Below are 15,920 nucleotides of genomic sequence, written 5' to 3'. Positions count from 1 at the left end.
AATGAGAATTAGAGTAACTAAATCTATTAAGGTTTATGTTTTTCCTACGTTTTCTCGTCATGAAATTTGTGTAGCTCTGCGCCCTGGGCCATGTAGACACCTGCCACGGGCGTTTCCACATCGGCAGTAGCGGCACACATTGGGTGTGACGGTGTGGTAAAGGTGTTACTATGCCTACGCCCTGAGCATCTCCTACCACTGAGTCGTTCGTGTGAGCACCCCTCGTCCTACAGACAGTTTATTTTCGCCATACCAGAAGGCTATATTGGCGGTGCGGAGGAACCTCAGTCTGGCCTCCGGTGGTCTGGTGGCGCCACTTTCCTCATATTGGTCACTGTCCCTAAATGACGCACTCATGTGTCCACTTACGCGTCAGTTGAACAACTTCTGAATATGTTGAAATGGTACTGTAAGTAACGCATTTTTTTACTTCACGGGGCTAGAATGTAGGCGAAGGTGAGAATACATCAGGAGAAAAGGCCACGTCACATCGAAATGTGTGACCAAACAAGGTATTGTCTGTAAGTGCAGGTCCGACTGACATTAGTCCGACTGCACTGTGCGTATATATATATATATATATATATATATATATATATATATATATATATATATATATATATATATATATATATATATATATATATATATATATATATATATATATATATATATATATATATATATATATATATATATATATATATATATATATATATATATATATATATATATATATATATATATATATATATATATATATATATATATATATATATATATATATATATATATATATATATATATATATACACACACACACACACACACACACACACATAGAGAGAGAGAGAGAGAGAGAGAGAGAGAGAGAGAGAGAGAGAGAGAGAGAGAGAGAGAGAGAGAGAGAGAGAGAGAGAGAGAGAGAGAGAGAGAGAGAGAGAGAGAGAGACACACACACACACACACACACACACACACACACACAGAGAGAGAGAGAGAGAGAGAGAGAGAGAGAGAGAGAGAGAGAGAGAGAGAGAGAGAGAGAGAGAGAGAGAGAGAGAGAGAGAGAGAGAGACACACACACACACACACACACACACACACACACACACACACACACACACAATCATGCCAGTTACCTGGAAAAAGGGTGATATTCGAGGACTGACACTGATGCGTGTGGGTGCTTAGCTTCCTCTCTGTTCCCTCACTGCTGTATGGCTGACGGTCCTCGCCCTGCACCACCCGGATGTTAGTTTTAAGTCTTCAAAATGTGTCTCTGTGCAGAAGAAATAATGAGACAATCAAACCTGACATCTATCCATCCACGTCAGTAGTTCGTGCGCTCCCTTGGCCCTCCTGTGTTTATAGATGACGTAGAAATGATGTGAAAAGAAATTGCGTTTTATTCTTTACATGCGCACAAACAAGGCAGTGCATGAATCTATTGTTGCTGCGTTAAATTAAGTGAAAGAATAGTTAAGTTTCTTAGATGAAGGTGATCTCACTAGTCATCTGATACTTCTTTCAAGGCGTTTTGTGTCCTAAGAAGGATAAGATTATACGAGTATATTGTTGAGTCATTTTTGTCCAAAGATATGTTTTGCTTCCACTGTTCTGTTGCATAACTCATCCGCTACCTTTGTAGTTACACATTTCCTTTCCTTGTTGCCCGTTGTTTGGCCTACAGCGCTCCATCACTCCGTTCTATCCACTTGAGAGCGGCTGGGGCCTGACTATCGGCACGTGTGATAGTGGCCAACCTGCAAGTGACGTCACTATGAGTGGTGAGGGGGCTGGACATTGAGGTGCTCACCCGCATCTTCACCCATACATACTCATTCACATCCACACCATCCTCGCTATTTCTTACATTCCACTCTCCACACTTACGCCAGAGTTATCTACTTAGACCTGCGGCTACACCCTCCATATGCCAGTTCCGCCTCTCCAAGACCCTCGACGCGGCACACTCATCGCCCTCGTCCTCGCCTCGTTTTGAAGGTAAACGTGTTGGCACAGGTGCATTTGAAACTGGATCAAAAGACGATACTTTTCTGGCAGGTTCGAGTCTTCCCTGATACATTCTTTTTGGTTACGTAACAGTCACGTGTTTTGGAATGTCTGAATTTCTTTTTATCATTTCATCTTTACAATGACGGAAGGCCGGCAATGGTTTCTGTGTCAAAAACACCTATTTCGACACCATCTGCACGTTTTCATATCTTGTTACCTATCAATCTTTCTTTCACTCATGAAGTCTGAGTTGTCGTTAAGGTTCAGCCCGTAGCCTGACATCATCGCACCGCACGACGACCACCTTACCCGCTGCCGAATAAGGCTGTGCCGGCCCGCGGGGGTGTTACGTGAGTCAGGGCCACGCCAGGGCAGGGTAGAGCCAGGATATCCGACGGATGTTTAGTTGTGTCGCCCCTGGTACTTGGTTCTTCATCAATTAGTGTTTGCATTTTTTTCCTATGAGACACCTGCATTTAATCCATTCTGATTAGGTTCGACGCCGCTAATAACTTTATATCTCAAATAAAAATTTCTTTTTATTTGCCGCCGCCTTTCTGACAGCTGGCGAACTTGACCAGCGCTCTCTGAAGCTCGGAGGATTGCAGAGTCCCAGATGTATTGACGTCATACGTTGCATCGCAGCAGAAGGGCGGTGTCAGGATGAAGGGGTTTCTCAAGCCTCATTTGACATTCTCATTACAGTGCTGACAGGGACCTGTATGCTGATTGTGCTTATTGCTTAAGTGAATTTGGGACTTCTCTTCTTGTATGCTTTCTTCAATGTATAGCAGATGAAATTAGATAAAAATGAATAGGTGTGAATGGCAGGCAGCATGTTTACCAACGGATATGAGGCAAAAGAGTGGAGAAAAAATGAACGACGCGAGGAAGCAAGCGTTGTTTGTCCGTATTACCTTGTCTTTGCTCAAGAGCCCTCGCAGTTTCTGTAAACAGTCGCGCGGATCTGCTCTGCGCCGATCTTACTACGCGTCATAGTATATAGTCTATCGTCCCAGGCGACTGTACGGCGCCTATATATGATCTGAAATATTGGGATGAGGTAACTTACACGAGATGGTGATTTGAGCAACACTGTGACTTTCAAACCACTGAAAAAAAAAAAAAAAATCGCAGGAACATGCCTCATCATCTGCGTGAAGGCCTTGGGCAGGACACATCCATCTTCCTTGCGGCCCTCACCGCGCAGTTGACGATTATTCATGATGATGATGATGAAAATGGTGATGATGAAGATAGTGCTTAAGACTCCTTAGCAATAGGGCACCAGTCTTGAGTGAGGGCAACGCAAGAGCCTCCCACAGGACTGTTTGAGACCACTTGCGCCTCACATCAAGAAACGTAGACAAGGCTGTGTGAGGCTCTTTTCTGGTTACTATCACCGGAAGAGAACGTCCTGTGGGGCAGCCAAACACACCGCTGACTGCTTCCTCCCCCATGCCCTACCTTAGGTGAAAGAGGCGCCTCCATTACTCTCCTGGGTGTGGACAAATGAAAGAAAAGTGTTACTACTACTACTACTACTACTACTACTGGTAATAGTAATTACTTACTAACGGTTATCAAATTTCTGTAAAGATTACGATTGGGCGAATTGAGGAGAGCGACAAGGCAAAATGATGGGAACACACACACACACACACACACACACACACACACAGAGAGAGAGAGAGAGAGAGAGAGAGAGAGAGAGAGAGAGAGAGAGAGAGATGATTCCACATTTGAAGAGGAGAATCGAGAACCCATGCGAACGTCATCTTAGAATACTTCAAATCAAAATCATCAGATTGTAGGTAAGCACTCAATGACTACCTCGCCACACAGAGGTAGGGAAGTAATGGTGGTGTCCTGAAGAAGAGAAGACTCAGGTCAGCTCAGGTCACTTCTCTGTCAGGCCACCGGAAACGCGAGAGGCGGAAGGGCTCTATACCCATTTCTCCTCACACCTGCTTCCGCTTTTTTAATTCGTGTGGCCTTCACGCGGCACAGCCTCTCGCTCACCACGACTGCCTCCTACCATGCGTACTTTCTGAAATAGCAGGAAAGGGAATGCGTGGTAACTCAGACACCACAGTCAGTCCTGCGTGCTGTGTCAGCAAACACACACACACACACACACACACACACACGCCCGATAGCTCAGAGGTTAGAGCGCTGGCTTCACAAGCCAGAGGACCGTGGTTCGATTCCTCCCTGCCAGGTTGAGATATTTGGGTGTGTCTCCTTTCACGTGTAGCCCCTGTTCACCTAGCAGTGAGTAGGTACGGGATGTTAATCGAGGAGTTGTGACCTTGTTGTCCCGGTGTGTGGTGTGTGCCTGGTCTCAGGCCTATCTGAAGATCGGAAATAATGAGCTCTGAGCTCGTTCCGTAGGGTAACGTCTGGCTGTTTCGTCAGAGACTGCAGCAGATCAAACAGTGAAACACACACACACACACTCACTCACTCTCCCTCTCTCTCTCTCTCTCTCTCTCTCTCTCTCTCTCTCTCTCTCTCTCTCTCTCTGTTGTTGTTGTTTTGTGTTATGTTTTCGTGGCCTCGCAGGCTTTCCCCCCTGCTTCCCCTCATCGCCTTCCTCACAGTGACATCACCTGTAAAATGCTTAAAACTTTTCCTTTACTCTTCGTCATGTTCTGTGCTGCAAGCAAGCTGGATTTAGATTAATGACTTTAGTTTTTCCTCTGTCATATGTTTGATTCTCCAGGGTTAGTTTACTTTTGTGTAGATGAATAAGTCAGTGGATTTTTATTTCTTTCTTTAAAGAATGGTAACTACTGCTTATTACTAATATTCTTAGGCACTTCAGGTTCCTGGTATTCCTTGACGTGACAGATTGAGAAAGGAAAGCTGATTAATATGTAAGTAAATGCGGCACACTAATCGTCAGGCGAATACCAACATCATATTCTCGTCTTGCTCAGTAAATTGAGTTCGTCACTCTGTTTTCTGTGGTAGAAAGACGCAAACTCCGCATTAGTGCTTGTGCCCGCGGGGAGCAGTGACTCATACACCAGTCGACGTGATTTGATTGTAGTGCCTCCGCCCTCAGCCTACCTGGGAGATCGCGGCCATACTACTCACTTGCTATGTTTGTGCCCTGAGTCATGACGCTCTCTCTTTCTCCTTGCAGGCTCTTTATTGGTTCGAGTGATGACGTAAGAAGCTCCCACGAGTCCCCTCCCATTGGAGCGTAGCGGTGTGACATCAGACCCGAGCGTGGCATTGGTTCCCTGAAGTATGACGACAGACCTCCGCCTTTGAAAGCTGGCTAACCCTTCCCTTACTGGCTGGGGATCAGTGACGTCACTTGGGTTGGAAGTCGCGGGGATTTAAGTCTGTATTCATTGATAGCGCGGCAGCCGTAGCATCAGCACCAGTGTCGGCGCAGAGCTTTTGGAGGTGCCATACACAAGCTTGCTGCCCCGTAACATAAGGCTGCGTATCTCCAGCAAACCTCACTCAACCGTGTGAAAAAGATTACTTTGTGGTTAAGCGGTGAAGTGTGGTGTTACTTCCTTGCGTATGATACAGAAGGAAGAAGAGAGAACCAATGATAAATAAAACCTGAAAAACCGGCACCGTCTGTTGTAAACGTGCCCTTGTGTGTGTGTCTGTGGAGTTATTAAAACTTTGGGATAAGATCGAGCCGCTCGTGGCGATTAAAGTAACAGCAGTGAAGGCGCAAAGAGTGGAGCTATCAGAGGAGTGTAGGATGTGCCAAGGAACCTACGATTGCGGCGGAGAGTGCAACAGCAGCCCCAACAACACCACCACCGCCACTACCAACAACAATACCATCTATAACAGCATCAACAGTGACAAGCCGGACAGCACACACTCCGGCACCATCCAGTCCTCGAGGAACAGCATGACTATGGGCGGTGTGCGGGGCGGCTCCACTCTCAACGAGGTGGGAGTGCCGAGACACGTGCCACACTACGCTTCCACGCCACACCTCTTCGTCTACCAGGCAGCTGAAGACGAAGACGAGGTGGACAACGACACCAAAGAGATCAAGGAACCCATATATTCTTCTGCCATCGACATCCGCAAGGTGGCGGCCAACAAAGAGGTGAAGGTCTCTAGAGGCACGATAGTTTTTTATAAGTTTAATTAAGGATACTCCAAATGCACATTACTTGAGGTCATTATGTATGAAGACTGATATGGAGTTGGTAAGTAGAATCTATAAAGAGTAAATATGAACACAATATGACTGAATGCTTAGGTAACTTGATGAATGACTTAAATATCGTCTACTTTTCTAATTACCTAACATCCATTTAGCCAAGTCAAGTGAACGGAAGTTCTTGAAAAAGTTCATGCGGCGTTTTGTTAACGTGACCATTTATTTCAGGTGGAGGCGGTGCGGCGCATCAATGAGAAGTATGACTCTCTGCGGGCGCTGACCGACCGCCGAGATGAGCCTGAGGATCCATTGGCTGTGACGGACGAGGACGTGTCGCGCATCGAGACCTTCTTTCGAGGCCACAAGACGCAGCTATGGGTGTGCCGCACCATGGCCAACTTGTATAGTGAGGGCGGCGTGGGTGCCACACATGGTACCTGGGAACTCAAATACACGGGAGTGCCCATTTTGTTGCTTGATCTGGGCGACACACGCTCCAGGGACAAGCGGCAGCTGCAGCTCGTTCTGGCTGAAAAGGGGACAGGCTTTGCTCTGTGGCGGGACGTGGTGGATAACCTGACATCCTACCGCGCTCAGGAGCCACAGTTCCACACACTGTACCTGTCCTCCGATCACCGCCGCCGCATGGGCTTCTCCTTCAACGAAGGTCGTGCTGCCTGCGAGTTCCTGAGTCACATTGAGCGACTCACTGCCGACCCCGCCAACATCTCGCTCTCTGGCCCCAGCAAGAAGAAGAACAAAATCAAAGAAAAGATACCAAAGTATAAAGCACCGAAAAAGACTGACATCTCTACTCCTTGCAACTTCCAACATGTGACCACTGTTGATGCTTGCGACAAGACGCGATTCTTCTCCTTGCAAGCGTTCTCTAAGGCAAAGAACGCGCCGCCCATCCAGCCTCATACGGTGCTGGAGCGTCCCACCATCATTGCTTCAGACACCAAGAAATAGCAGTGACCCATCGTCCGTGCTGCCACTCTCAATGAGTCATTTGAAAAAATAACTGAACTCTGAGTGTTAATAGTAGTGAGGACGCGTCGATCGGTGCGCCATCGACTCCTAGTGCCAATGTGTAGCTCATTCCGTGACCTGTGCTAATTAAAGGCAACTAATGAACTATAGCTGTTCAGTGAAAGTGGTGAAATGTCTGTGGGTAAACGCAGATGCGTTCTAGACATTATTCCTCTGCAGTCATGAAAACTTAAGTGTCACTTACAGGGTTCTGACAGTACAGCTCATCAGCAGACAGGAGTGAAGGATCGCATTCTCCCACACATATGTCAGAACATTTCATTCAGCATAGAATTGAAATCAATTGAAGTTTATCTACAAGTCCACTCGTCAACATGTCGAATTAAGACATTCAAGAATACTCTGAGTTGTGGACTGGTGGACTGCACACGACCGCTGGAGGTGGAACGAGGGTCGCAGTGGTGTTGTGATTAAGACAGACACGTAACACTCCTATGTGCCACCACTAGCTGTAGTTGTTTGTGTAGATGTAATGATAGCCGTTACATAGGTATAAATTAACCATGTAGATACTGCAAAAGATCGTTTACAATGAAAAGGATCATTGTAAATGTTGGGCTTACAAATATTATGGGAACTAGCCTTCAAACTACGGTGCGAAGCCAAGCATTGCGTCAGGAAAGAGAAACAACTTCCTACAGAATACACGAGTGTACATTGCAGTAGATATCAACAAGAAACTGGTGCGTTGCTAAAGAGCTAAGAATTATTTCTCTCCCCATATGGTCGTAGCGTTAGCAGTTCAGGTGTGGGAGTTCGCCACAATGAGCGGGATGAGGCAACTTTATTCAAGGACTCTTGAGCTGGTGCTGCTGACCTTCTCCCGCCTCATCCCCAGCAGGGAGAGGCAGGGAAGGAGGGGCCGCGTGATGGAGCGCCACTGGTATGCTAAGACAAGTGATAGAAGTCAGTGTGAATCCCTCAATGTACCTGAGTCGCCATCGTCCACGGTACACCGCCGGGACGCCCGTCATGAGTCAGGCTCATGCGGGTGAGTCCCAGCCACGAGGGTTACTGGTGGCGCCACAGTCTGGTGTACGGCAGCGACAAGTGCAGCTGCACTGCCAGATAGCTGGTAAAAGGTCGCCGCAATAACAATGTTGTGTGGAGTGTCTGGATATTTGTATTGTTAAGTGCATCTGTGTAGTTCATACTTGTACTGCGGGGCTTCAAGTGTTATCAAATAGTGCTGATGTGGTGTTGATCTGCTCCGTGGTTGTACTGTACATATATACATTGTGTCATTGATCTAAAGGCGGGTTTACACGTGCCAATTTGCGACTGAAATTTTACGTAGGTAGAGTTTCCGACTCATCCCTTCTACTCGGAAAGTGTCACACGTAGCACCTGGAAAGTATCGACTAGTTAGCGCCTTGGCGGGAAGTGAGTGTAAACAAACAGTTACCCGCCAAGATGTCTTCCTCCAGTGACGATGTTGAAGCGGTGGTTGCTCTTCTTTTGGCGTACTGGAAGAGTCAACAGAAAAGACAATGCCTGTGGATACGTCCCTGGCTAAGTAGAAGGAAAGAAAGGTGTGTCTACCACACTCTAAATTAGCCTACATTTCTCATAAGAAAATTGTTGATCTTAAGAAGACTATGCACAATTGCGATAAAATTAAATCCTGATAAGTCTTCAATCCTCACCTCCAACAACACCCTGCATTGAGGGAAACAGTTGTTGTAGAATGGCAGCTATTTCGTCGAATGACGATTTGCGCAAGTTTTTTTTTTACTGTATAATTCATTTCTGGGGTCCCAGATGAGTTCTTTTTCCCTCACCAACTCTCACATCTTCTCTATAAGCTTACTCCGTAACGTCACGACATGAATAAAGTCGGTCTCTAGGCACCGACTTTGAGTCAGAAACTCTACGTACGAAAAAATTTCAGTCGCAAATTGGCATGTGTGAACCCGCCTTTAGTCATGAAATATTCCAGTGGACGACGTTTCTCTCTTGAATTCTGATTTGTGAATCATTAATTACATGAGAAATTTGAGAGAAGAGTAAATTTTGATAAAAAAAAAATTGTTAGAAAGATTCATCATGCTGAGATTATTTTAGATGCTTATTTTTGTTATGTATGCATAACACTTTGATGAAAACAAGTAGTGAGTGTCGCAACATTAATGAAAAGAAGCAGTGGTAGATGCAGAAGGATTATGTTGTAATTTCCTGCAAATCCCGCCCTGCTACTCGTGGCCTGGAGGAAGGCCGGTATGGACCAGCGGCTCTTGAGGGCACATCAGTGCAGCATTGTTGAGGACACGAGTCAACACCAGTGGTGGTGTCGATTCATCCAAGAGATAGCTGTACTTTGTGTTTCTGTATATTTTGTCCCAATTTGTTGATGACTACTGAAAATGTTCTCTAAGTGATTGATGACAGTTTAGCACTGATGTGACAACACTCAAGCCTGCACATCTTGATGTAATGCATCTTCTCCGTTGGAAATGCGTCTGTGGCAATCCCTTCTTTAGTGTGTGCCCTTGTTGCACCACGTTGTCAGTCCCATGGCCTGCGTGCGTAAAGCCCCAGCTTCCTGATGAGAGGAATATGTTTCATTACAACTTTGCAGACTAGTTATCGAAGCCGCCATCTTTTTATGTTGAATATGTTTTGTACCTGACGGCAGAGCCTTGTGTGTGTGTGTGTGTGTGTGTGTGTGTGTGTGTGTGTGCGTCCGTGCGTGCGTGCGCAACATTCCTCATTCAGATTTTTTTTATATCAATCTATGATAGTTATGAAATCATTAGAAACCCTTTTGCAGCTCTTTTTTTTTTTGTTACGTACTACCATTATGAATGATTTTGCAATATCTACAATATACGAACCAATCAAACCAGTTTGTACAGTGTAAATAAAAATATCAGTAAACCTACATCTCTCAGTTATCCTTGGTAGGTGTGGCCCCATTGAAGCAGAAGTGAAGTGACCGAGCCTGGCGCTGCTCCACCAAGCTGAAGTCGCCAGGTCAAAGTCAGTGTGTGTGTGTGTGTGTGTGTGTATATATATGTATATATATATATATATATATATATATATATATATATATATATATATATATATATATATATATATATATATATACACACACACACACACAACATATGCATAATTTTATTCATATTACTTTATTTGGTAAGCCCCGTATACTGTCACTACTGATTATACACTCTGTTCGTAACTCATATAAAAGGAAAAGCAATCTGTTTTGTTTATCTATCTTTTATTTTATTTTACTTTTTCATTAGAATTGAGGCTTGTGCCACATAGAAAGAGACATTTGTTCATAGCAGCTGTTGTTTATATTACATCCAGTATGGTGTCATCGTCTATGAGGGTCGTTTTAAACTCAATCAATGAATGGCAGATTTACTTCTGAACAGCTCTGAGTAAAACTATTTGTTTATTGACGACCAGAAAATTGTATTTGTATAAGAGTAAAACACTGAAGTAACCAAGTCAGTTCACATGACAAACTGTACAAAACATAACGCTGCTTACACTGGTGGAGTTTGAATAATAGTGTTGGAGTCAGTGTTCACATGCTGCTTGGTTGGCTATGAAAACAGGCACACAATAATGCCACGATGCTCACTCCTGTCAGCACCAGTGGGGTCGCCTGACCTGGGCATCCGGGGCATTAAACCCGGATGTTTTTTCTTTAGCCCCGAATAATTCAACTTCTGAAGAAATATAACGACTGTACATTAACGAGCCACTAAAAGAGTAAAGAAGTAGCAGTTTCCCATTTTCAGTGAATGTAACACAGCATGACGCCTCGACGCCAAGATGGGATGGAGAAAACAGCAGGAGAAACAGAGGTGCAACACAACATAGTAGTGATGGGAGGAAAAATAAAGTTGAAGTTAAACTGACTCAAGTGATGTGCATTTTGGGGGAAATATGGTCCCAGATATATTCTGTAGGTATCATCACGCAACTTTTTCACATGGTCTGGTGTTAAAAAAAAAAAAAATCATGTAACCTCTCACATATTTAAAGAAAAAGTTGCAGAGGGGGAATGAGACTTCCCTTCAGGCAAAATACTTAATAGTTTTGCTTTAATGCCTACATGTGTTATCTATACGTGCATCATCCTGTTTCAATCAATATAACAATTTAATTTTGAGACATTTTGAAGTCACCACAAGGCTAAAAAAAAAAAAAAAAAACAGAAATATAGTTTTTTTTTTTCCCCGGGAAGGATCCCTAAATATCCTTGTAAGGGTCTGGGCTTAGTCCCCAAAGTGTTCAGTCCCAAGAAACGCCCCTGCTCGTCAGCACACACAATTGAAACTCCCAACTCTGATGTTCGAGGCTGAAGTGAAGCTCCAGCCAGTTGTATTGAGCTAAGTTCGAAGCCGAATCGAGGCAGTTAGTGGACCAGTCATCAATCACCAGTGAGAGCTGGTCCGAGTGACGCACGGACAGGTTGTGCTAAGGGATCAGGGAAAAGTTAACGCATTTTCAGAGCTGTCTGCAGACTGCATGGTGTTCCGGAATGTGCAGAGCTTTAGTAAGTATATGTCTTACGTGTATGTACAATCTATAAAACGCAATCTAATAAAGTTATTAACTATGGTGGAACCAAATTAACGTGTATTCGAGGTGTTGGCTGTTTCTATCTCGCATTGTTGCCATGGTCATAGCCAAAATCTTATCTGAACACGTTTAACTTTCGCTCTTACTGTCATCCTTGTGACTTAATTAATGCAAAGTTGTGAGTTGCATTTTTTGATGGATTTCGATTTAATAACGAAATAATAACACTATAACTACATATCTTTCTCTACACATAGCAACGCGTAAAGGCCATGCGGCTCTGCTGGCTGCTATCCCATAATCCCAGTGTGCTTTGACACATGAATACCCAAGGACGCTTCCCGCTGACCATGATTAGGTTAGGTCATTCTGGGGTTGAGGTGACACAGCGTGTAGCTTACAGCCAACACCCCGAATTAGGCTGGTTCCATTATAGTTGGATAGCTTACATCGTCATAAGCGAACAAGTAACATTTCGTGTCTGCATTCACTATATAATTAGCATTATAAGATAGATACAGCTTTAAAGCAAATGAAGAAAAAAAATAATGTATTTCACCAATCTATTAGATTAAAACTACTTAGTCCTTACCAAATAGCAGTGAGAATCATATTTCATGGCAATTTCCACAAAGGGTCAGGCATGGCATGTTTTTTGGGGATCACGTAAATTAAATTTCCTCCCAAATAACAGGAAGTCAATGGTATTTCAAGGCAAAATAAATAGATTGGTAAATAAATAACAATGATAATAATAATGTAATAAATTGGTGAATCTTACCAATAGCATCTCCTTAAGTATTTTTTAAAATACCTCCTTCCCTGTCAGCAAGCTTGGTGGCACGTGGAGAATCGGGGGTTGTGGGGGAGAGAGAAATTTAGCAAAATTTCCCTCTGCGCACGAAAAAAGTCTACGGATTCCCTTAGCCTAAACTAGCTGGGGGCTGCGTCTCCCAAAATTCGTTTCCGTCGCAACTTTGTAATTCCACCCCACCTCCCAGCTCTTATGGAAACGATTTCGTAGTAAAACAAGTATTTTTTTTTTCCTATTTTTTTTTACCTGTTTTGAATGAATCTGCACTAACCTCACTTGGCTAATGTAACCTAGCTGAGGCGACACGCACCACTGATACATCTTTCTCAGAACAAAATTAACTTTATCTAAAACATCTAACACAATTAAATGGTCTAACCAAAGCAAAACTAGCCAAACCTGACTGGCAATAAAGTCATTACCTTATTTCTTTTCATAGAATCTGGTGATACAATGGATATGATTGAGATAACACCCTGCCTATTCAGATATCTCCCATAGACTGAATTTCAAGAGAGTTGCTTCTCTCCCCAAACCACTCTGATTGGCCAGATTCATTATGTATTACTTTTATTGGTCAGTGGCTGCAAACGCAATCAAAAGAATCATCATCGGCATTAATTTCACGCATGCGCAAATAATGTGACAATAAACACACATGAACAAACACCTGTAAGAGCATTTTTCAGTGCCTATCAATCCATCACACAAGTGGGTGTCGCTTACTCTCCCCAAAGAGTGGTAAATTTGTAAACATTTTTATTTAACGTTATAAACAATTTGCAACGGGTATGTATGGGTTCAAATTACTCAGAATGAAAAGCTGTGTAAGATGAGAAGGATAACAAAAACCATGTTGCTGTTGGTGTAAATGTAAAATGATACCATTAGATCAGCCATCTACTAAGTATCCTTGGAAATCTCTTGTGAATCCCAGGTTGAGGATCCCTGGTCTAAGCTTATCGGTGAACTAGAGAAGTCAAATTAAATCACTGTGGCTGAGTTTCCCAAAGGATGAAATATTTATCTTAAAGTGGCTCGCGCTGACCCACCCCACATGCCCGTGCACACACACACACACACACACACAAAGTAAATTCTCTTACACTTCTCACAACTAAATGAGATACATGGTTTAAAACATGATAAAATTCAGTGGGAAATCACAGATAGAATGAAAAGATAAGTTTGAGTCCTATGATCCAAACTTACCTGTATCATCACATCATGTCATCATGGGAAAACTCCTAAATAATTTATCAATTAATGAGCAGTATTTGTAGTGTCGATAATCAGTGAACCTAGGCCAAAACTGTAACAGTGTTATTTCGTTAGTCATGCCCAGGATAGACTAATTAATATTCTAGGAAAGCAGAGTTGTAAGCATTCAAGAAATAACAATAATAATGATCTTATAAATTTATTATGTAAATTCATATAGGTATGTACATATAAGTACATGGGTGAGTCTTTTACACTGCGGCTGGGCTAGAAAAATACTAACTTTTAATTATCTGCCTATTATAAAGGATAACTATTACCAACCTTGAGTTAAGGTTTTATTTAAGCTCTCTGTTAAATGTTGATCTCAGCATGTCATATATTGGGAGATCTTACATGAAGTGTGTATGGCTGGAAGGAGATTGTATTGACTTCAGTTGTGGGATGCTCTTGTAGCAAAGGTAGCACATGACAAATTGGTTAAGCATTGCTCAGTTTTGCTTGTTACTGCACTAGTGGGCTGCTGTGTTCTTTGTCCTTTTTGTTCTTAAAGGAAAAGAAACCATGAGGGCACACCTCAGTACATGCAATACAAAAAATCCATGAATGAAGAGAACAAGTCATTTGTTCTACTTGCCAGGTTACTGACTTCAACTTAAAGAAAACAAGAGAAATAAAAAGATAATAAAAAATAATCATAATAAATAATTTATAGGCTTGATAAGATATATCCATGTGATGGAAGTATTTCTGGTTAGAATCAACATGATTAGATTTTTACTCAGCATAAAATTTCAAATAATGTGCATGTATTTTCTTCCAGATACTTCAATAACTAATTGCTATTGCTCTTATTGGCAAGAAACTTCTTTGTATAGTACAATATAGTATTTGCTGAGAACTATATAAACCTGAAACCCACAGAAGTACACTATAACATCAAGTATAAATATTCTGGGCATCTTAATGCTCAAGTGAAGCCAAGTAAGGTGGCCTGGAAGGAGGTCTGGCAGAGGGTTTTTTTTGTGGGATGTACGTACTGTACGGTGCAGTGTGTGCATTGCATAGTAATTGTGTGTGTGTGTGTGTGTGTGTGTGTGTGTGTGTGTGTGTGTTTCACTGTTTGATCTGCTGCAGTCTCTGACGAGACAGCCAGACGTTACCCTACGGAACGAGCTCAGAGCTCATTATTTCTGATCTTCGGATAGGCCTGAGACCAGGCACACACCACACACCGGGACAACAAGGTCACAACTCCTCGATTTACATCCTGCACCTACTCACTGCTAGGTGAACAGGGGCTACGTGAGGAGACACACCCAAATATCTCCACCTGACCGGGGAATCGAACCCCAGTCCTCTGGCTGTGTGTGTGTGTGTGTGTGTGTGTGTGTGTGTGTGTGTGTGTGTGTGTGTGTGTGTGTGTGTGTGTGTGTGTGTAATTCACCTCGGTCGCCTGCTGGTCACCCAGCCAGTCTTCCCCATTATGGAGTGAGCTCAGAGCTCATAGACTGATCTTCAGGTAGGACTGAGACCACATCAACACACAACACACACGGGGAAAGCGAGGCCACAACCCATTGAGTTACTTCCCGTACATATTTACTACTAGGTGAACAGGGGCCACACATTAAGAGGCTTGCCCATTTGCCTCGCCGCTTACCGGGACTCGAACCCGGCCCTCTCGATTGTGAGTCGAGCGTGCTAACCACTCCACTACACAGTGTGTGTGTGTGTGTGTGTCAATCAGTAGTGGTATAGTCTCTTCCAAGAGTGTAAGTTACTTTAAGCCAGCGGTTTCCAACCTGTGGGGCGCACCCCCCTAAGGGGCACGAAGGGCTGCCAGGGGGGGCGCAAGCACTTCATAAAGTAGAAAAATTACTTAGTAGATGATTATATATCAACATTATTGATTTTGATGGAATACATAATTGGTTAAGTATCAAGTCATACATACATAATTATGTATTGTATAATTTTTTTATCTGACTTGTGCCGACTATGACAGTAAATATCAGTATTTAAACCAGAGTGGAGGGGGCGCAGGAAACTTGTCATTTAGTGAAGGGAGGTGAGAATTCGAAAAGGTTGGAAACCACTGCTTTAGGCAGAGTT

The 15,920-nt window shown here is 43.3% G+C and overlaps 1 protein-coding gene and 1 long non-coding RNA gene across 8 annotated transcripts in view; both read left to right on the top strand.

Annotated features, from left to right (window-relative positions):
• The window catches only part of LOC123504666, a 156,727-nt gene extending 149,018 nt beyond the window's left edge, over positions 1–7,709 (top strand). For 5 of the 7 annotated variants that reach the window (XM_045255423.1, XM_045255425.1, XM_045255427.1 and 2 more), the window contains 2 exons: positions 5,171–6,118; positions 6,398–7,709. In XM_045255423.1, the coding sequence (XP_045111358.1) occupies positions 5,753–6,118; positions 6,398–7,141 (1,110 nt within the window). In that variant the 5' untranslated portion in view covers positions 5,171–5,752 and the 3' untranslated portion in view covers positions 7,142–7,709. The remainder of the gene's footprint in view (positions 1–5,170; positions 6,119–6,397) is intronic. The other 2 variants (XM_045255428.1, XM_045255429.1) reach the window with 1 other exon arrangement.
• Positions 7,710–10,384: 2,675 nt separating this feature from the next.
• LOC123504514 overlaps positions 10,385–15,920 on the top strand; it is a 61,525-nt gene continuing 55,989 nt past the window's right edge. Inside the window, exon 1 of the long non-coding RNA XR_006674852.1 lies at positions 10,385–11,744. This is a non-coding gene — a long non-coding RNA (uncharacterized LOC123504514). The remainder of the gene's footprint in view (positions 11,745–15,920) is intronic.

The sequence above is a fragment of the Portunus trituberculatus genome, chromosome 16, assembly GCF_017591435.1.
Source record: "Portunus trituberculatus isolate SZX2019 chromosome 16, ASM1759143v1, whole genome shotgun sequence".
NCBI lineage: Eukaryota > Metazoa > Arthropoda > Malacostraca > Decapoda > Portunidae > Portunus > Portunus trituberculatus.
The sequence above is the reverse complement of the archived record's forward strand: the minus strand, read 5'-3'. Positions and strand labels throughout refer to the sequence as shown.